The sequence below is a fragment of the Panthera pardus genome, unplaced genomic scaffold (genome assembly GCF_024362965.1).
Source record: "Panthera pardus isolate Hobbes unplaced genomic scaffold, ASM2436296v1 HiC_scaffold_4, whole genome shotgun sequence".
Taxonomy (NCBI): Eukaryota; Metazoa; Chordata; class Mammalia; order Carnivora; family Felidae; genus Panthera; species Panthera pardus.
This window is the reverse complement of record NW_026526969.1, coordinates 14,792,257-14,814,178: the sequence shown is the minus strand read 5'-3', so window position 1 is coordinate 14,814,178 and position 21,922 is coordinate 14,792,257. Positions and strand designations below refer to the sequence as shown.

General features: G+C 54.2%; 1 protein-coding gene across 8 annotated transcripts in view; it reads right to left on the bottom strand.

Moving 5' to 3' along the window:
• MAD1L1 (mitotic arrest deficient 1 like 1) overlaps window positions 1-21,922 on the bottom strand; it is a 317,342-nt gene that overhangs the window by 98,215 nt on the left and 197,205 nt on the right. For 7 of the 8 annotated variants that reach the window (XM_053893964.1, XM_053893965.1, XM_053893967.1 and 4 more), the window contains one exon: window positions 15,122-15,210. In XM_053893964.1, the coding sequence (XP_053749939.1) occupies window positions 15,122-15,210 (89 nt within the window). Of the gene's footprint in view, window positions 1-15,121; window positions 15,211-21,480; window positions 21,502-21,922 lie in introns of those variants that run through there. The other variant, XM_019422457.2, reaches the window with a different exon arrangement.

Sequence of the window (21,922 nt, the reverse complement as noted above, 5' to 3'; positions counted from 1 at the left end):
GAAAGGGTGGCTTGCGACTCAATGCAAACGAAGGACGTGCGTCAGGAAGGAAGTGCCAGCATCCCGTACGGACCCCTGGTCTCACGTGACGGACCCCTGGTCTCATGTGACGGGAGGGCCCCACCCCTGTGCCCTTCCTCCCTTCAGCCGAGAACCTAGGTCTCCCCACGACACACGTGAGACATGCCCGGCCTGGGGACCGTCCACGGCCGCCTGACCAGTGCTGCCAGGGTCACGAGACACAGAAAGATGGGGACGCTGCCCAGGAGCGGAGGCGGCAGGGGTGACCAAACCAAGGCAGGGCCTGGACCGGACGTCAGGGGGCAAAGTAGTGCTGACAACGGAGGGCGTCACAGGCTCACGGCAAGCAAGCCACGGGAGCGGAACACGCCGGTGACAAGGGAACACAGGCAGGGCTCGGCTGAGCTCTCTGTCCCACTCTCGAGAGCTTCCGGCAGATCGAGCTCATTCCAGCAGCACCTGGGGGCTCAGCCGGCGGAGGGTCCGACTCTGCTCAGGTCACGGTCTCATGGTTCGTGAGTTCAGGCCCCGCATCGCGCTCTGTGCTGTCAGTGTGGAGTCTGCTTGGGATTCTCTCTCTCTCTCTCTCTCTCTCTCTCTCTGTCTCTCTCTCTCTCTGTCTCCCCACCCAATATAAATAAATACACTTAAAAAAAAAACTTATTCCAAAGTGAACGGTTGGCACGAAGTCACCCTGGACAAGATACTTACTGTGTCTCCCTTCCTTCACCCATAAAATTGGGATAATAGTGCAAACTGTGTACTTACAGTTTGTTTTAAGAATCCAATGTGTCACTGCAAGTAAACTATTTAAAGCTGTGCTTGGGCAGGTAGTAAGGGCTCACGAGAGAAAAATAAAACGGAATGGAAGGATGGAAGGAGCAAGAGGACAAGTCCAAGCGGTCGTGTGCAGGAGGCTCTGGGGCAGGTGACCAGACGACTGCCTGCCGGGAAAGGGCTAGGACACAAACGCAGGGGCGCACCTCCGAGCCGCCGCGGGCTCGGCCCCAGAACACCGCAGTAAAGCAAATGTCACAATAAAGCGAATCAAATGAATTCTTTGGTTTCCCGGTGCACGTAAAAGCTAGGTTTACAACACACTGCAGCCTACTCACAAGGCGGTCACATCGGGTCTGCAAAAACGCACAGGCCTTAATTAAAAATACTTTATTGCTCATAGTGCTAACCATCGTCTCAGCTTCAGTGATTATAACCACTGATCACCAATCATACTACACATAACAACGAAAAAGTCCCAACTATTGCGAGAATGACCAAAATGTGACACAGCCACGGAGCAAACACACGCTGCTCGTTCGCCAGGACACAACCACGCTAACCGTACTTCCTCCTAGAAGCAGAGCTGCGTCAGGCACGAAGCACGACGCGGCAGAAGGACGGGGGAGCGCGAGTGCGGCTGGACACGGCGATGAGCACGACCCACGGGCAGGAGGGCTGAACAGGACCATCCGCCGAGTGGATCTAACAGGAACTGGTACAGCGCACCAGCCAACGACAGCACAATCCTTCTCCGGGACAGACCACATTTGGGGCATTTAACAAACCTTAACAAATTTTTTAAAGTGGCATTACACAAACTACATTCACAGACCACAAGGGAATGACACCAGATGCCAGTAACACGACAGGAAAATCCCCAAACATCTGCAAATCTAACAACACACATCAAAACAATAGGTCGTTTAGCAAAACGACTGAGATTATAAACTACGTTTACCTGAACGAAACGAGAGCACAGCATCCAAAAAGGTGGGACGCGGCTGAAGCAGTGCTCGGAGCGAACTCTGTAGACGTGAACGCTTATATTACAAACCAAGATCTCAAATCAATAATCTAGGCCTCCACCTCAAGAGACTAGGAAGAAGGAAAGAAAATATACCAGGAGCGGGCAGAAGGAAGGATCCACACGGAGCAGAAATTAACGAGACAGAAAACAGAAAAGCAAAGGGAGAAAGGGGAGAAAGCAGACACCAGTTCTGTGAAGAAGCCTGTTTAACAGCGAACGTCTGGCAAGGCTGCAAAGACCAGAGAACACGGAGAACGTGAGGTAATAACGTCAGGAAGGAGAGGCTCCCGCTGTGGGTCCTGCAGACAGAACGGGAACTGTGTACAGCATCACACACAGGCCCTGACAACCTACATGGGACGCACCAATTCTCCCAGGTACCCAAATTCTCTGAGACAAATTACCCAGCCCGGGTATTTCTGTGACTGGCGGAGGGATGACATCGTGAGCGAAAACCACACGCAACAAGGACGCCTGGGTGGCTCAGTCGGTTAGGCTTCTGACCCTCGATTCGGCTCAGGTCACGATCTCCACGGTTTACGAGTTCAAGCCCGCGTCGGGCTCTGCACTGACAGCGCTGAGCCTTCTTGGGATTCTCTCTCTCCCCCCCTCTCTGCCCCTCCCCTGCTCGTGCTCTCTCAAAATAAATAAAAATATTTTTTACAGATTAAAAAAAAAAAAAACCCACACACAACAGAAATACCCAGCCTTAGATGGTTTGCCTGGGTGCAAACTTTTAAAAAGGAAGCAATGCCAGATCCACACATCCCTTCCAGAAAACAAAAGAGGACGGAATACTTACTAACCCATTTCACAAGGTCAGTATTATGGTGATAAAAACCAGACAAGAACAGTGCGAGAAAGCTGTAAGGCCAGGATCCCTCATGAGTACAAACACAAAAATCATCAGCAAGAAATAAGCAAGCTGAATCCAGCAATATGTAAAAAGGACAATGCATTAGGGGCGCCTGGGTGGCTCAGTCGGTTGGGTGATCTACTCTTGAGTTAGGCTCAGGTCATGATACCAGGGGAACGGGATCGAGCCCTATGTGGGGCTCTGCGGGAAGCGTGGAGCCTGCTAAATATTCTCTGTCTCTCTCTCTCTCTCTCTCTAAAGTAAAAAAAAATTAAAAAGGACCATACGTTATAACCAGGGAGGGTTTACCTAGGGTGTCAAGCAGGTTTAGTACTGAAAAATAAATCAATATAATCTGCCATGCTGACAGCGTAAAGAGGAAAAACACATCGTATCAATCAATTCAAAGAAAAAAACAGAACTTGAAAAAATTCAATACCCATTCATTTCAAGCCAAGACTAGAAGTGAGCTTTTACATCCTGATGAAAGACCTACAAAGGGGGTGCCTGGGTGCCTCGGTCAGTTAAGCGTCCAACCGAGGCTCGAGTCATGATCTCAGATTGAGAGTTGGAGCCGGTGTCAGTCTCTGTGCTGACAGCTCGGAGCCTGGAGCTGCTTCAGATTCTGTGTCTCCCTCTCTCTCTGCCCCTCACCTGCTCACACTTTGTCTCCCTCAAAAATGAATAAATGCTTAAAAAAAAAAAAAAAAAAAAAGACACCTACAAAAATCCTACATTATTTCCAGTGGCTTCAGACTGAACATCTCCCCACATCCAAGACCAGGAACAAGGCGAAGGCGTCCGCCCTCCTCACCCCACAGCAACATCACACTCGAAGTCTCAATCAGCACAAACTGTAAGTGGAGGAGACCAAAGGCATACTTCTTGGTGAAGATGTACAACTAACCAAGTTCACAGACAACAGAATATCTATGTAGAAAATCCCAAGGAATTAAACACAATTAAGCAAACAAACAAACAAAAACCCTCGCAGAACTGATAATTTAGTAAGGTTGCAGGCTGTAAGATGAATAACTAAAAAGTCAATCATTTCTATGTGATCAAAAAACAAAACAAAGCAAAATTTAGAACAGATATAAGAAAGACATACTTGGGTCCAAATCTATTAAAATATGCAGAACCTGTATACTGAAAGTACAAAATGCTAACGTAAGAAACGAAAGACCTAGATAAATAGAGATGCATACCATGTTCATGGAGGGAGGACCCAGCATGGTGCAGAATCAGTTCTTCCCAAACTGAAGGTGTCCACTTAACACGATACCAATTCAACTCCCAGCAGGGTTATTTTTGTAGAGATAGCCAAACTGTCCTAGCACTTCTTTGGAAATTCAGAGGGACTAGAATAGCTAAAATGATTTTGAAAAAGAAGAATGAAATTGGAAGAGTCATACCACCTGATTTAAAACTTGCCATAAGACTGTGGTCACCAGGAAAACGGCGGTGAGACAACATGCGGATCAACACGGACACAGAAACAATTCAGTGGAGGGACGCCTGAACATCTTAAGGTAAAGAATAAAATAAAATAAATAAACGTTGACCTAAACTTCACATCTCATACAAAATTTAACCGAGCGTGGATCAAGGAGTTGAACGTAAAATGTAGAATTCCTGTTCTTTTAAAGGTTTTATTAAGATGAAAACTCACACCACGGACTAAGAGAAGGTAGTTCCAAGTCACATTTGACAAATATGTCTGAAACGCATAAAGGACTCGCAAAATTCAAAAGTAAGTTAAGAAAACAAAAATAAAACTGGGTGAAAGATGGCTAAAATACCTGAACAGACATTTCACCAAGGAGGATAAGCAGATGGCAAGTAAGCAATGAACAGATGTTCAACATCAGCGCCCATTTGGGAGCCACGTGGGAAACCTACGATGAGACACTGCACACCTGTGGGACAGCTGGCATTAAAAATACCACCAACACCAAGCACAGACTAGGATGTGGGTATTTCTGTTCAAGGAACTGCCAAACCATTCTCCAAAGCTAAACATTACCCAAGGTATTACCCAGAAATGCGACACCTGGGTATCTACCCCAGAGGAAGGAAGACTGAGGGGCCCCCCGGACACAATCTACACACAGCTATTTACAGCAGGCTCTAGTCAAGATGGCTCCAGATTGGAAAGAGCATAAATCCCTGTCAACAAGTACATGGATACAGTCTTTTTTGAAAAGCTGTGGGGCATCCACAGAGCAGAATGGGACGCAGCCACACAAGGGAGCAGCTACAACCAGACAGAAAATGAGCACAGAAGCAGCACACATGGATAACACTACAAACCAACTAGACCAACCACAGGGTGCGTGTCCTTGTCAAGTGCACACGGGATCTCCTCCGGTACAGACCACGTGTTAGGCCACGAAACAAGTCTTAATACGTTCGATTTATTAATTTGGTGGAATTAATTCAATGGAATTGAAGTAAGAATCAATAATGGGAAGAAAAAATGGAAAACACATATGTGGCAACAAAACAACACAGTCTTAAACAACCAACAGGTCAGAGAAGAAATCAAAGGAAATTAGAAAAGACTTGGAGATGAATAAAAACAAGACACGAGATACCCACACTTAGGGGGCACGGTGAAAGCAGTGCTCAGAGAGGAATTTGTAACCATAAATGCCTACGTTAAAAAAGAAGAGACTTCAAACCAATAACCGTAACTGCCTTCAGGAAATAGAAAAAGAAGGGCTTATTACACTCAAAGCTAGTCGAAGGAAGAAAATATTAAAGATTAGAACAGAGATGAATTAAGTAGAGAAGAGCGAGAAAATCAATAAAGCCAAAAGTTGATTATTTGAAAAGATCAACAAAATTAACAAAACTTCAGCTGAAATGACTAACTGAAAAAAAAAAAGAGAAGACTCAAATTATTAAATCAGAAATGAAAGACAGGACCCTACTTCTAATTTTATAGAAATAACAAGGATTGCCAAAGAAGGCTGTGGACAACTATACATAGATTGGATAAGCAAGACGAAACAGACAAGTTCCTAGCAATTCACAAACTACCAAAACTGACTCAGGAAGAAACAAAAATCTGAGCTGACCAACAACCGGTAAGGAAACAGAAGCGGTAACAAAACAACAACAATAAAGCGTAGGGCCAGATGGCTTCACGGGTGAATTCTCCCAGACATTCGCAAGGGAATTAACACAATTCCCTTCCAAATTCTTCCAAAAAGTTAAAGAGAAGAAAACTCTCCCAAATTCATTCTAAGAGACCAGCATTATGGTGATACTACAAGCCAGGCAAAATACCACAAGGAAACTACAGGTCACTGACCCTTAGTGAACAGAGGGGTAAGAACCCTTAACAAGACACTAGCAGACTGAATTCAGCACCATGACCATGTGGGATTTATACCAGGAATGCAAGGTTGTCTCAACATGTGAACATCAACCACAGCAATACACCCCATTAACATAATGAAAGGGAAAAAAACCCACATGATCATCTCAGCAAATGTAGAGAAAGAGAAAGCATTTGACGAATCCGTCAACACTCAACCAACTAAGCACAGAGGGGAACTTCAACATGAAAAAGGGCATTTTTGAAAAAACCCAGAACTACTGCCAATCTCAACGGCACAAGGTTGAAAGGTTTTCCCATAAGATCAGAAATAAGACAGGGATGCCCGCTGGGGCGCCTGGGCAGCTCAGGTGGTTAAGCGTCCGACTCCTGATTTCAGCTCAGGTCATGATCTCATGGTCTGTGAGTTCGAGCCCATGCTGACAGTGTGGAGCCTGCTTGGGATTCTTTCTCTCTCCCTCTCTCTCAAAATAAATAAACTTACAAAAGAAAAATAAACAAGGATGCCAGCTTTTACCACTTCCACTCAACATACTACGAGAAGTTCTAGCCAGAGCATTTAGTAATAAAAAGAAGTATAAGGTATCCATTTTAGAAAGGAAGAAGTAAAACTATCTATATTTGCAGCTGCCACGATCTAGCAAACCCAAATAATCTGAAAAACCAACACTCATTAGAGGTAATAAATGCATTCAGGAAGCTGCAAGTTACAAAATCAATATGCAAATTCAGTTATATTTCTATCTACCAGTAATTAAGAACCTGAAAAAGAAATTAAGAAAACAATTCCAGGGGCACCTGGGTGGCTCAGTCGGTTAAACGTCTGACTCCTGATTTTTGGCTTGGGTCATGATCTCACGGTTCATGAGTTCGACCCTGCATTGGGCTCTGTGACAAGTGAGGAGCCTGTTTGGGATTCTCTCTCCTTCACTCAAAATAAATAAACTTAAAAAGAAATCAATTCCATTTATAACAGTGTCAAAAAGAACAAAATACTTAGGAATTAATTTACCCAGGGAGGTAAAGTTTTATATACTGAAAACTGCTAAACATTGCCAAATGAAATAGGTAAAAAAAAAAAAAAAAGGCAAGCCAAAAAAATAAATGGAAGGCATCCCATGTTCATGGATAGGAAGACTTTAGTGTGGTTAAGATGTTGGAAGAGTCCAAACAATCCTGAAAAAGAACAATGAAGCTGGAAGATGATGCTTTCTGATTTTAAAACATACTAGAAAGCAACAGCAGTCAGAAAAGCCAGTGTCAAAAGATTCCGTATCATAGGATTCCATTCTTTGGCCAGTACCGACAAAAATGGAGAATGTGGTTGTCACGCGGTTACAAAGGGGATTTTGAGGTGATGAAATTATCTGGTTCTCTGACTAGGGGGTGATTAAACATCACGGAATTGTACAACCCCCCACCCCACAAAAAGGGGAATTTTACTATAGAACAATTTTTAAGGTGAAATACAAAACATCTCCTGGTAACATTCTGCGTTTTATTGGGATGGTGAATGCACGCACGTGTGCACTTCTGTCAAACATGCCTACGGCACCTGGTGGGGGTGAAGGTGTGGGGAGTACTTTTATTGTGGACTTTCTTTAGAAGTGAAGGCACACAGTGGTAATAAAAAAGCAGACTGGCTCTTATTTGGTGTCATTACTGTTTCAACCTTGTCCAAAGAGAACACAGCGTCTTAGACCTGCACCCTGGTGGGCAAGTGCACTACCCCACCCTGCTACTCCACCAGCCGTACAACCGTACATTCTTCTGTGTGTTCCTCATGCCTCTGTAGAACCGTGGCTTCTCAAACGCTCGTGGAGTGTTTCTGGAATTCTGCAGGCTAACGCAGAGAGGGCACAAGGTGCAGACAGAGCCCGGCCCACAGAAGGCACCGCATCAGCATGAGCAGCTTTGAGCACAATTATTACCACCACTACCAGAGCCAGGAGCCATCCTCACTCTCAAAACCATGATGCATCCGAATCCTAGACGCGAGCAGACTCCCACAGTCTAAATACTGTCAGGCTTCAGAGACCCAGAAAACACGCTTGCACGTGTGTCAGAAAGTGGGTAACAGTTAACGCCTGTCCACTGTGGCCTGTTTTTTGTTTTTACATTTATTTTTGAGAGACAGAGAGAGGCAGAGCACGAGCCGAGCCGGGGAGGGGCAGAGAGAGAGGGAGACACAGAATCGGAAGCAGGCTCCAGGCTCCGAGCTGTCAGCACAGAGCCCGACGCGGGGCTTGAACCCAGGAGCTGTGAGATCATGACCCGAGCCGAAGTCAGATGCTCAACCGACTGAGCCACCCAGGCACCCCCCCTTGTGTGGCTTGTTCTTAATGGCTGAAAATTTGAAACAACTCAAGCTCTGAAAGTGGGTTAATTAAGTATACTTTGGAACAAACCATGCATTAACATTTATAGTCTGTAAAAACATGGGAAAGTGTCATGTCATCAAGCGGAGAAACACGGTTTGAACGAGGGGCTTGCTTCAGTGTTTATAAAACAGCAAGACTCGAGGTAAAGCTGAGGGTTCCAACAGACATGTGCGTGCAGTCTCCCAAAATCTTACTCAAACGAGACTCCATGTTTTCCTTACTTTTCTTCCTCAGCTTTGTACTCCCAAGGGGACAAAGAAAATAAAGGAAGGGACAACATCAAAAAACCTTTAGAAGCTGGAAAGCAGACGGAGGAGTGGTAAACAACTCAAAAGCTCAATCCTAGGCCAGTGGAGGGAAAGCCAAGAAACTTCTCAGGAGTCTCAGGACTGGGCATGACCAGTAGTCACTTCTAGAGACGGAGAAAATAGGGCTCCAGCTGGAAGATTGCTTGGAGGTGTGTGCGTGTGTGTGTGTGTGTGTGTGTGTTAACTTTTCAGGAAATAATCACAGGACTTGCCAAACACGTACAAGGAGGCTCTTCACTTAGTCTCCCTTGATGGTGACAAGTGGAACCAAATACAGTTCGCTATCAAAGCCAGGACCACTGACACTGGAGCGGCCCCGGAGGCTCGCACTCGCTGGCCTGCGTGAGATCCTGGACGTGCACATCTGTGTAGCCACCACGGCCAAGACGCGGAGCTGGGTCAACACGGAAGGCCGCTCACACCACCCTCTCGCAGACACCCGCACACGCCTCCCCCCAAACCCCAACAACGCCCTCTGATTTCTGGAAGAGACTGCATAAAGTCGACATTAATTAGTCTTTAAGGGTTTAGAATGCTCCACAGACACCATGTGGACCCGGAAGTATCTTCCCGGGAAGCATCTTAGTTATGAATTCCATGCGTTGATGCTTCTAAGACTGTGCAGATTATCTACTTCACGTGGTTGAATCTGGGAAGCCTGCGGTCTTTGAGGAAGTGGACCGCCGCTGCGAAGGCAACGAACCAGTAAGCATAAAACCATGTGTAGAACTCCCATCATACCCCTCAGGTGGCTACGGGATCTAGCCACGCCTCAGCTCGTTCCTCATCTGGATGACTACCTTCTCTTTCCACGTCGGTCTGTTTTGCTAGGAGCTTATTAATGTTATTCCTGTTTTTCAAAGGACGCTTTGTTTCAATAATTTTCTCTGCTGTTTTTCTCCCTTCAATTTCATTACTTTCTGCTACTTATTATTTCCCTGTTTCTGCTCCTTTGGGGCTTATCCTGCTCTTCCTTTCCCCAGGTCCTCAAGTTGAAATAGATACTAAAGACCTCGTCCCTCTGGGCGCTATCCACTTCCACGGTACTGAGGGAGCCCTGTCTCGTGGATTCCCGTACGCGCCTCTCCGTGACCAGTGGGACCGCTGGCTTGTGTTTACTCCTCCTTCCAAACTTCCTTTCTCACACGCGGGCCATCTGGAAGTGTGCTACTTAATGTGCAAGAGGGAAGAGACTGTCCTACTGTCTTCCCTTCACTCCTAGTTTGAGTCTGTTGTGGTCAGAGAGCGGACTCCGTACCTGATTCTTCCGAGTCTGTTCACGACCCCGGGCGCGGTCTGTCTTGGTGAATGCCCAGCGCCCTTGAAAGGAGGGTCCCGCTCCCCGGGACCCTGTGGTTGGCGGTGACGTTGAGTTCCTCCATGACTGCGCGCCGTTCCTTCCGGCAGTCTCGCCTTCGGAGCGGTGCGGAGGCCTCGACCGCGAGCAAGGGTGTCTGTTTCTCCCGCGGCTTCTACCTCCTCTACCTCGCTTCACGCTTTAAGCCCCGCTGTTGGGTGCAAACACGTTTGGGGAGAGCACGTCTTCCTGGTACACTGATCCTCACATGATGTCCCTTTTTGTCCATGTGATGTCCCTTCTTTGCACTGAAGTGTGTTCTTCTGATGTTAATGAACGTGGCCACGTCCACCTGAAAAAAATCAATGCTCGAGTGGCGCCTCATCTTCCATCCTTCCCTTTCAACCCACTTAGATCGCTGGGCTGGAAGGGAGCCTCTTGTCCACAAAACGTGGTCGGCTCCTGTGTTTTCACCCACCGGCCAACCTCCAGCTCGACAGGTGCATCTAGATCGTTTCTATTAGAAGTAGTTACGGATTTGCTCAGGCTTAAATCTATCGCTGTGTTATTTGCTCCCCGACGGTTCCTCCGTTTCTTACTTCTTGCCTTCTGGCAGGTTCCTCGGATGGTTTTAGGAGTCCTTTATGATTTGCCGACAGTGGTTTTGAGTTCAGCAAACCAGACCACTGTCTTTGTGGGTGCCGCAGGCACTCGAACACGCATCTGTCCCTGGGCCCGGAGGCAGGACCGTGCCGGCGGTGAGGGGTGGATGCGGGCCGGTCCCTGTGCACTCGGGAGCACCACCACCGCATGACCCTGTGGGTTTCCAGCCACCCGGGGCGAGTCAGCCAACACACGAGGGCGGCAGAGGAAATTCCCCTCCTTCCTCCATTAATGTGCCTTTCTATCCAGAAGCTTCCTTCGCGGTTCATTAAGGGCAGGTCTGTTAGGGACAAACTTTCTCACTTTTATCTTGATTTTCTTCTCATTCCTGAAGCGTATCTCCCCTGGCTGACTGTGTGTTTCTCTCGGAGCCTGAAAAATGCTGGTGCACTTGACCTGGCGTCCACGTCTGCAGATGAGACAGTGTCCCTGCGGACGGTGCCGCTTTCGAGACTCCGCCTTTAACTTTCAGAGTAATTAGCAGGTGTCCCGTGTGACTTTGCGGTTTGACACTGTGTGGGGTTCCGCCCAGCTTCTTAAATCTGTGCATTTACGCCCTTCACCAAATCCTTCAGAAAATTTTCCAGCTTCCACCTTCGTCTTCCCTCTGGGGGTCCAATTAAACGCATGTTTGTCTCCGAGCCCTGGTCCCAGTGGCTCTGCTCCGTCCGTTGGCCGTCAACCTGTTTCCCTGTCTGTCTGTCTGTCTGCCTGCCTCTGAGCTCACGACTCTCGTCTCCGACCCACTGCTGAGTCTGCCCGTGAGCTCTTCATTTTGGTTTTGCTGGAAATTTCCATTGGGCTCCTCTTCCCTTTCATTTTTTTAACTAATCTCTCCTTCTTTGTTGAGGTTTACGGTTTTCTCATTTAAAGAAGATCCGTAACTGTTTGCGGAAGCACTTTTCTGATTGCTCTGCGATCCTCGTCGGATAATCTGGGCACCCGCTGCTGCCTGCTGGCTGTCCGCCCTCTTGGGGCTGTGATGCCTGGCTCTGCGGAGGGCAGACTGCTTACCCACCGCATCCCGCGTCCTACTGAGTCTGCTTTTGGCAGGCGGCCCCGTGCAGAGGCGGTGCCAGGCCCGGGAGGCAGGTGCAAGTCCCCAGACCCGCGGGCCCCGTTCACACGACGCTGGCAGAGGTGGGCCCTGCGGAGAGTGGGGTGCAACCTGGTCTCCCCACGGGGTTCCACGGACACCAGCGACAAGGAAGCAAGGACCACCCTGCTGCTACAGGTCGGCATGAGGGCTTCCTGCCGAGCCTGGGTCAGCGGGAGGGGGTGAGCAGCCCCCCTGCCATCTCGCCCCGGCTCTCCGATGCCGAGGGGTGGGGCTCCGATTCCCTCTGGGGCAGGGAGACGTGGGTGGTGCCCCCGCCCAGCGGGGCGCAGAGACCGACTCCCCTCGCCCTGCTGACACACCCGGCACGGCCTGCTCGGAGGGCTGGAGAGGAAGGTGGGTCCCCACTGGCCCGGCGGACACGGCCGGTGGGGACTGAGGGCCCTGCTTGCTGTCGTGGGGCAGCTGCCGGAAGAGACACGGCCCACCCGGCCACTCAATCCAGACAACGCTCAGGGTTTGCTGCAGCGGCTACGTGCCAACAGGGAAGACAGAACCAGGCCCTGCTCCGCTGAAAGGGTCCCGAAGCCGCCGCTTAAGTCTCCCCCGGGGTTCCCCTGGTTTGCTGGTTAAAGAGCGATGTTCCGTAGGCACACGTGTGCGCAAACACTACACGTATGCACTCATCACACCGCCTGCACCTCCCATCCTTTATCACGTGCGAACGCGTGTGGGATTCACGCGTAACAGACCTATCTGCCAGCACGTGTCCCCGTCCCTCAGGACCACGGGCTGCTCGTGGCCGGCGGGCAAGCCGGGGCACGGTGCCAAGGGCAGGCCACGAGCAGCCCACTCGTCTCCCTGGGATCTCAGGGAAGCTCTGCAGGAAGGGGCGGGAGGAGCACGGGTCACGAAGGTGGGAGGGCCCTCCCGGGGCTTCCCACCCTCCCCGAGGCGGGCAGCGAGGCCCACGGGAGGAGCTGGGGCAGAGGGGCTGGCGCCCTCCCCTCCAGTCCTTCCCAGCCCAAGGGCGGCCTCGAGGGGCCCCGTGTGCGCGGCTTTCCAGGAAAGTAAAGGTGGCACGTGACACAAGGGAAACTGAGGCACGACACAACTCTGGAATGCTTACCGGGAAGGGGACGCCTGGAGGAGGACAGGCGTCGGGTGCACGGGGTGAATGGTGATGTGAACTGCAGGGTCCACCTGTGCTCCAGCAGCTGAGGGGCTGGCAGGACCCGAGAAAAGGGCCCAGGTCAGGGGCTCCCGGCAGGTGCCCTCGCCACGGGGCACAGGGGGGAGCGTATCAAGTCACGTGTGGTCTCCCGTAGCCACAGCCCTCCCTCGAGTGCGTCCGGGCGAGCGGTCCACACAACCGCCGACCCAATTTCTATTAATCAGCCACGAAGGCTCTTCTCCCGCAGCTGCACTCACCAAATGAGGCAGTGGGACAGGCAGCTTTGATCTTGACGGAGAAGAGATCGGTGATAAAGCCTTTTACTCAGGTTTTAAAAACAAATAAAAAGGAATCGACCTGAAGTGTGCCAGCCCACGCAAACACGAGCACGGCTGGCCCCGTGGTGTGGACGGCAGCCAGGGGCCCAGATGCCACACCCGCATCTCTAGGGGGAGGCGCCGAGGGCAGCTCGGGCCGCAGCGGAAGGGTGGGCGCTACGGCAAAGCCCGGACGCGGCGTCTCCTCCGATTCCAGCACTCGGTGCTCAGTACGGGGCACCCGGGGCGGCAGCCCAGGCCCCTCAGGAGCGGCACCAAGCACACCCCCCCGCCCCCCGCTCTTGGCGGGGCTCCCTGGAGGCCACTCTCGCGGGAAAGCCCAACCACATCCCAGACCTTGGCTGAGCCCCTCTGCCGCCCACCTCGCCCACTCACCGTCAGGACCCGGGCAGACCCCACCCGCTCTCCGGGGCCCCGAGCCCACCCTCGGACTCCAACAGCTGTGCTGCTCGCTGGGCTGGGGCTGCGCCTGGAGGCCGGGTGCAGGGGCATGCTCTCCGCTTCTCCGCGCGGGGGTGCTCCCGCGGTACGCGCTCAGCTGACCCCTTGCCGAGCCCTCTTCCAGGTCCCCGCTCTGGGCAGCCCAGGGGGCTCCTATGCTACGGATGCGACCACTTCTTTGCCCGGCAGGCTTTGCTGCCTCCACCGCTCTTGGGAACAAGGCCACATCCTTACCGGGACGTCACCCGGCCTGGCCCCCGGGCCCTGCTGGTCTCTCCCCCCACGTCACGTCCTCACACGCACCACCTCCCCATGAAGCCCGCAGGCCCCCAGCGCACCTGGCCTGCCCCTGGACCCCCCGCATCGGCAGCGGCCCGCTCCAGTGGCACGTCCGCCCTGCTTCCCACGGCCCGACCCCGCGGACTTGATTTGGGGAGCAAGTCCCCCAAATGCCCGTTAAACGGCGAATTCAGGAGGTCAGAGTGGACGTGCCCAGGCTCACCAGCCTTTCCTCCTCACGCTCGCCCAGGACACCCACACTCGTACCTGAACAAGTCAGGGAATAACAAACTGGGGACTTGGAAACTTGGTGGGTCCCAGCGACAGCGAGGTCTGAGGTGAAGGTCCTGACACAAGAGAAGCTTTGGAAACGACGGGGAAAGCTGGGACCCAGAGGGCGCTGCCGCCCTGGGCACACTTCTCGCAGGGACGCCCACAGCCTGAACGCAGCCTCACGCAGGTGAGGGACTAGCCCTGGGGAGAGGACAGGGCCCGGCCACCTTACCCTGCGCGAAGCAGGGTCCGCGCCCATCGAGCGCCCTGGCGGGGGCCCAGGCATGTCTCTCTGACCCGCCAGCTGCACCTGTGCCCACGGCAGGCTCTCAGAGACCCGGAGCCGACGCCTGGACTCCCTGTGCACCAAGGGATGCCGGGGGGACGGCGTCAGCCTGCCCAGAGGCCACGTCCCAGTAACAAACTGCAACAGTGGGGCCCGCTCGGGGACCCGTGGGGAGCTAGGAGTAGGTCTCCCTGAACACCTCCTCCTTGGACGGCTCTCCCGGTCCAGGGAGCGAGAGGAAGGCCGGCCCGCCGCTCGGCACCAGGAGGTGTTCAGTGTCGGGACGGGGTCCAGAGGAATGGAGAAACCCTGAGGAAGACAGGCCGCGTCGTGAGCTGGCCGGACACACGGGCTGAAGGCCGCCTGGCGGACACGCCGAGGTGCCCTGTGAGTAGCTGTCTCCCGAAACAGGGCCGTCTCTTGGGCTCTGGACGAGCCCCTCAGCGTGCTGGACGCAGGGGAGTGTCTGTGCAGAGGTGGGGTGGGGCAGCGTGCTGGACGCAGGGGAGTGTCTGTGCAGAGGTGGGGTGGGGCGGAGCGTGCCGGGGCGGGGCGGGAGGGGAGGGGAGGGGAGGGAGGACGATGCTGACATACCTGAGCGAGCTCACCTCCTCCCTGGAGACCGGGAAGCCCCGCTCGGAGGCGCTGGTCTGGCACTGCAGCATTTTCACCTCCACCTCCAGCTGCGAGCGAGAAAGCACGGGCGGGTCAGTGGGGGTGCTGCGGCCCACCTCCTCCCCCTCGGGCCCCTCGCACCTAGATCCGGCCCTCGACTTCTGGGGGGGGAGGGCGCGCCGGGGGCCGAGCCACCGTCTCCGGGGCCACCCCATGTCCCGGTGGCCCGGGGCAGCAGGACCTCGGGCCCTCCAGCCACGCAGACACAGCCTCCCCGTCGGCACCCGCCTCCGGGACAACAACAGACACGCGCTCCTTCCCAGGACGCAGCTCCCGACGCCCGGCTGTCCCTCGGGGCACCGCCTGGCTTACCACGTGGCTTACCACGGCAGACGTGGCTCTGCGCCCGGCCACCCAACGGCGGCCTCTGCGACCGCTGTGCGCCCGGTTCCTGGACCAGAGCAGGCACTCGGTAGCCAGGCATGTGACAAGAGAGGGAGGCAGGTCACGGTGGGCTGGGGCCGTGGGACCCCAGAACCGACCCCCAGCCTGCCCTCGGGCTCCTCAGGCGCACCCAGGACGGTCTGTTCTGGTCCAGACATGGCTCTCGAGCCTCCACGTTGGGAATATTCGTGCTCAGCCGGTTTTCTGGCCACCTCAGACCTTGGGGTGCTGAGTGCCCCCGACTTCTCACCGTCCAGCCTAAGAGGGGCCGGGAGGGCCAGGGAGGGTGCAGGGCAGCCTTCACCTCTCACGGGGCTCTCCCGGGAGGTGTGGCCGAGGGGGCGGCGGGCACACCACAAGAACACGGACTCGCCACCTCTCGCCACTCAGGTGGAGCTCGCCAAGGGGCGGGCGCCACACCAGACCCAGCCGTTGGGCGGACAGCCTCCCCGGAGGCCGACGGGTTGTTACTTTGAGAGACAACCGCACTCAGCCGAAGAAAGAAAGAAGGTGTGAGCGGACAGGTGTCTCAAGCTCCGAGCCACCACGGGGGCCCCTGAATGGGACAGTGACGGTGACGGTCGGGGAGCGCTGCCGCAGGGGCTGATGGGGTGGGGGCGCAGGGCAGACAGGAGTCTCCCCACCTTGGCAGGGCGTGGCCTGCATGCAGTCAGCCCCCACACGGCCTCTCCCTGTGGTGGCCTGTGCTGATGCCCCAAAGGGAGGCCACTCGACCTCCCCACGTGACTCTCCACGAAGGCCCAGAGGACAGGTGACTTCAGGGAGAGGCCTCCTGGTGCGCCCACCACAGTGCGGGCTGGGAATGACGTGGCCCGGGTGAGACCGACTGCGGCCCTGCCTCGCTACCCCCTGGGCCGCGTGGCTGAAATGTCTGCCCCTGAACTGGGGCGACCGAGAGCTCCCGGGGCCGGGTCGGGGGGAGCAGAGAGTGTCTCCACGTTTTTGCCTTCCTAGCTCGAAGGCACAGTCTGCTGTGCTCTCTTCTCGAAAACATCTTCTCCGGGTTGTTCCTGGAAAGGTCCTCCTGAGGCAGCTCATTTAGGAATTCTCAGGCCCGAGGCACCCGGTGTGTAGGAAGCCCCGATTCTCATCATCGAGGTCGCGAGTGACGCCACCACACAAGCGGGTGACCCCAATCCTGCCGAATGCAGATTAGAGAGCAGACATGAGCTGGAGCGGCCTCGGCGAGGTCCCCAGAGGAAAGGACGGTCGGGGTCTCCGCACACGGCTGCCCGGCACTGCCCGATGGGCTGAGGTCCCCCTGCACAGATCAGGCACTAAGCGACCACTCGGTGGCACCAGCACGTGGAACAAGGCCTGCTCACACCTGTGGACAAGTGGCGTCCCCCGTGTGTCCCACGTGTGGCGTGTCCCAAAGCCTCTCCTGCCCCTCCCCCAGGAGCACACACACCCCTGACTGGCCAGGCGCGCCGCTCCTACCCGATGCCACCCACATGCTTACGCAGTGACCGGAGGTCCCTGTGTGTCTGTCCTCAGGCCACAGCCAAACAGGCCACCGGGCACGCTGACCTCGCTGGACCCGAGGACTGTCCTGGAAAGGCGCAGAAGGGGCCTGAGTCCAGCCTGGGCTGATCCCTCGGTCTCCTTTCTCGCGTGTGTCGGGCTGCTGATGTCTTGGGCAGAGGAGGCGTGCACACTCACGGCGGCTACCTGCCCGCCCCACAGAGAAAGCCGGGCTTTGGAGCCGCAAGACAGGACACTTCCTGGAGACGTCACCGTCCGGGCCCCAGACCTGTCACAGGCCCGCTGCGCCTTGTTCTGGATGCTGTGAACCACACGCAGCCTTCAGATCCAAGGTTCAGATGGGAGACACGATGGGCACGCACCCGAGAGGCCTCAGGAAGGCACCCCGGTCACCCAGGCGCCACCCACGGCCAACGGGGGCCAACGGGAGCCACCAGGGGGCGGGGCTCTGGAGAGTCACGCCTCCACTGGCAAGTATGAGCCGTCTCTTCCCCTACTTGCTTATCGATTTCTCGTTACAAAAACAGGAAGACGGGCTGCACGCTGTTTTGTACTTCGGTTTCCTCACTTAGCATATTTTGGAGGTATTTCCAAACCAGTGCCACGAGAGCCCCTCCGTTCGTGTTCGTGGCTTCATGGAACTCTGCCACGTGGACGCCCCACCTCTTGCTGACACGTCTCCCACGGAAGAGGGTTTCGCCGCTTCCACCTGACGGCGTGAAGTCAGTGCCGAGGCAAGGCAGCTCTTGGTTCCCCGCGTGCAGGCGGATCCCCAGACGGTTCCTCCCGTGGCTGACCTACCGCCCCCGGGAGGGCCCAGAGGTGCCCGCAGCACGTACCCCGAGGCACGACAGCCCCGCTGCTGTACGATTCCGCGTTGTCACTCACCCGCTTCCGCGTCTGCTTCTGATCTCCAGCCACCGTCCTGACCACAAGAATTCCAGGGCGCCTTCTCTCTCCCTCCCTCCCTCCTCAACCATCAAAGCAAAACAAAAAAACCTTTTTGGAAAACACCGGGACCACGGCAAACGCACAGACCGGAGAGAGGGCAGCTGAGGACACGATCGTCCGCCCGGCCCCCGGGGGCGCGGTCAGCCTCGCACACTCCCTGCGGGCAGGCGTGCTGGGGGATCGCGTCTGGTTACCCTGATGTGCCACTGCCGTTCTAAGTGCGTGCGTGTCCCTGTATCGTCTGACTCGTTTCTGTATTTGCAGGGCTTAACATCTCTGTGTAATCTTGTTCCCCACCCTCAGTGCGGTCAGGAGGCGGTCTCCGCGCAATCCCGTCAGCTGCGCAAGCCAGGGCCTCCCTCCCTCCCAGCCGGACGGCTCGCACCTCCACGCCGGGAAGCCTGGGCGCGTCTGGGGCTTGGCTGGAACGGCTGCTGGCATCTTCCTACTTACGGCGTGTCAGTTTCTGGCTGAAATAGATGCGCTTTGTTACGCTGAGAAATCATCCATATGTTCCTATTTTATGAAGACGGAACATGGGGTTTCTGGCAAATGCCTTTTCGGCAACTATGGAGCACATGTCCTAAAACCGAGCCAGCCGGCCGGTGAGGGGGAAACCGCGGGCGTGCCCCAGCACACACGGCGGCATCGGCAGCCCGAGCCCCAGCACGCACACGTGACGCCCACACGACACAGTTGTCGCTCGCCCCCAAAGAGCTTCCCCTGTCCGTGCTCCGGGTCCGTGTTCGGAAGGCCTAGCGGAATTTCCCCCAAAACTGCCTCAGCCCGGTACGATTTCGGTCTCTTTTTGTTGGGGGAGGGCAGGAGCGGCTATTTTGTGACAACTTTATAATTGTTTTCTTTAACGTTTCTATCTCTATCGCTTCTGGAGTCAGTACTGATAGGTTGTACTTTCCTAGAAAACAATTCATTCAGTTTATTTAAATTGAGCTATAATTCAACTTACATTTATTCTTTTTAGATGGTTTTTTCCTTTCCTGTATTTCCCTTTACCAACGAGGTGAAGTTCATGCGCGGTCAAGTGCGTGAGCCCCACATGCCCGGCTCCGTGACCGTGGTGTGGGCACGCCTGTGGGATGCCAGCCACCCCAGCAAGACCGGAAGGGGGCCCCTGCAAGCCCCTTCTGGCCAGAAACTCCACGATAATTCTTAGTCCTCATTTGGGTAGTGACGTGTCTATTAATTTTTTACCAGAACTGTGAATAATTCATACGTTTTACTGGTTTTATTTCCGAGCACGAGCGTTTGGATTTATTTATTATTTCCGCCATTTTTCACTTTCTTATTAACTTCTGCTTTGATCTTTACAAATTCCTACTTTTTGCTCTACTAGGGTTTATTTTGTTTTCCTTTTCTGAGTTCTTGAGCTGGGTCTTTAATCTGTCTATATTCATTCTTTCCTGTTCAATAATATAAATATTTAATCCACGAGTTTTCTTCTGAACTCTGCTCTGTTTCCCACGGGCCCTGAGATGTGTTTTCTAGATTCCGTGTACGTCCGCATCTCACGGCTGCCTCGACCCAAGAATTGTTGGAGACGGAGGTTTTAGTTCTGGTTTTTTTTTTTGTTTCTATTGTTTTTTTTGTCTGTTTGTTTAGGTCACCATTTCAAATTCCTCACCTCGTTATCTGGTAAGTGTGTTGGTTACATCTATTTGAACTTAGGAAGGGTTTCTGTATTATCAATATGTGGTGAATTTTGGTGAATGTTTCCTATAAGCACTTTATAGCAAGAGTGTCTTTAGTTTGGGGGGGTTAAGGGCTTTACATGAAACAGATTTTATCTTTCTATCGCTTATTCTTGACCCACTCGACAGACCAGGGATTACAAAGTAAAACAAATCCTCCTGCTGCTGGCGTCCTTGACAATTTCCTCCCAAATCTCTCCCCATTTTCGCTTTTTGAACATCGATGACGTATCTGTGGCCTATTCATCTCGTTTACTTTTTCGTGTGAAATTCTTGATACTTAGAGACGTCTTTTCGTTCTCGTGGTTGCTTTCGGAACTCTTGACACGACCCCTGCACTTTTCGGTTTCCAACGGTTCCTATCCGCCTCCCGCAGAAGATTAACCGACGGGTTGCGTGCGTCCGGCTTACGGTTTACCTTTCCTCGGCTCAATGTGCCTTGGCCGCGTGACGTTAACTTTAAATGTTTCAGTCTTCAGCCGCGATGGGGTGAACACCACCGCCCTCCCGTCTTCTCCCGTCTTCTCCCTTCCCAAGAACTTCCATTAAATGTGTAAACTGTGCGCCACCAGGACCCACGGCATCTGCCCGGTCCTGTCTCCCGACCTCCTTGCGCGTTTTGGTCTTCTGGCCCCGTGGGTTCAGGTCTGGCCCTCAGGCCCTCTAGCTCCAGTTTAACCTGGGCTCCGGGACCGGGGACGCCCCGCAGCAAAACGTTCACAGATGACTTTCCTCTGCTCAAGGTCAGCTTGTTCACTCTTCCCATGAGAACTTTTTCTACCATCCGGGTTGCTACAAAACTTCTGCGTTTTACAAAATTGTGTGACGTTGCTTTTATTACTCACCAGGAAGGTGACTTTTGCTTTCACTGTGACTTTCACTGTGGAAAGGACAATCCTGACCAGGCGGCTCTGTGTGGCCTCCACACACCTTCCGACTTTGCTCTGCAGGGGGGGGAAGCCGCGGGCACTCCCCTGAGAGCAAACGCAAGCCCTTCCTCTCCGTCCCAGAGACAGACGCTCAGCCTTGTGGGCATTGACCGGCCCCTCCCGCCACGGCCGCTGCACCTGCTGCACCTGTCCCAGGGCGCAGACAACAGGTGCCCTGCCCCTCCCTGCGGCTGCCCCTCCAGCCCTTTCCCTGCGGCTGCACTTGGCTCAGCCCCGCACGCCCCTGCTATTTCCACTGCTGAGGGCCGGCTCCCTCCCGTGAAGGGGCTTGGCTTTTCGCTGCAGTTCTGTTCGGCCCAAATTTAGGTTTGCCTTTTTTGGCTTTCATTCTTCTTGGTACTTTTGGACACCTTCCAGGAAGCAAGGAAGAAATGCTGACTTATGCTATAGTGTTCAAAGCAAAATAGGCCCTTTTAACTTGTAAGCTTGACTCATAACTGCTTCCCACTCGACCCCCTCCCGCCCACTACAGCCCGCACATGCCGAGGCCCCCGGAGCTGCCCGAGCCTGCCCTCCGAGCGCCCGCACCTGCCAGCCCCCAGCCTAGGGCAGTGGCCGGCTCCCCAGACACACGACAGGGGTCTGCAGCTCAGTCCCCACTGCCACCCGCCCCCCGGACCCCGTCAGACCCACCTCAGAGGCCGCCCCCTCCAGCAGTCCTCCCAAACCGGGAGTGGTGGCCCCCGCCCATATTCAACCATGTAATTCTAAGACACGTGTGTGTGACTGTTTTCCCGCTGGCCTGGGAACTCCTGAAGGTGCGTATACCTCCGCTCACCTCTTAACCCAATTCCCAGCTCAGACGCGGCACGCCGGGGATGGTCCAGGCCCGCAGGCAGGGGCACAAGAGCGTGTGGGTGGCCAGTATGCCAGTCCACGCCTGACGCTCCCCTGGCATGCATGGTCGAGTGCCGTACAGCCTTGGGGACAGCGTGCGGGCCAGGCCTCCGCTGGGACGGCAGCTCCGGGCCGGCGAGCGGAGGCAGGGTGAACACACGGGAAAGCACGCCGTCCAAGGAGAACACAGTCCGGCGTTTGCCCACCACCACCCGATTTCAGAAAGTAAACAGATCGGTATCAATAAGAGGAAACCAGTCGGGCTCTGAAAGGGGTTGCCGGATGACGAACGTCAACGGCACTCCCGTGGGCGCCTCGGGGAACAGCCCTCCACCCCCCGCCTGCCTGTGAGCCCTGCTGGCTCCAAGGCCACGGCCTCTCCG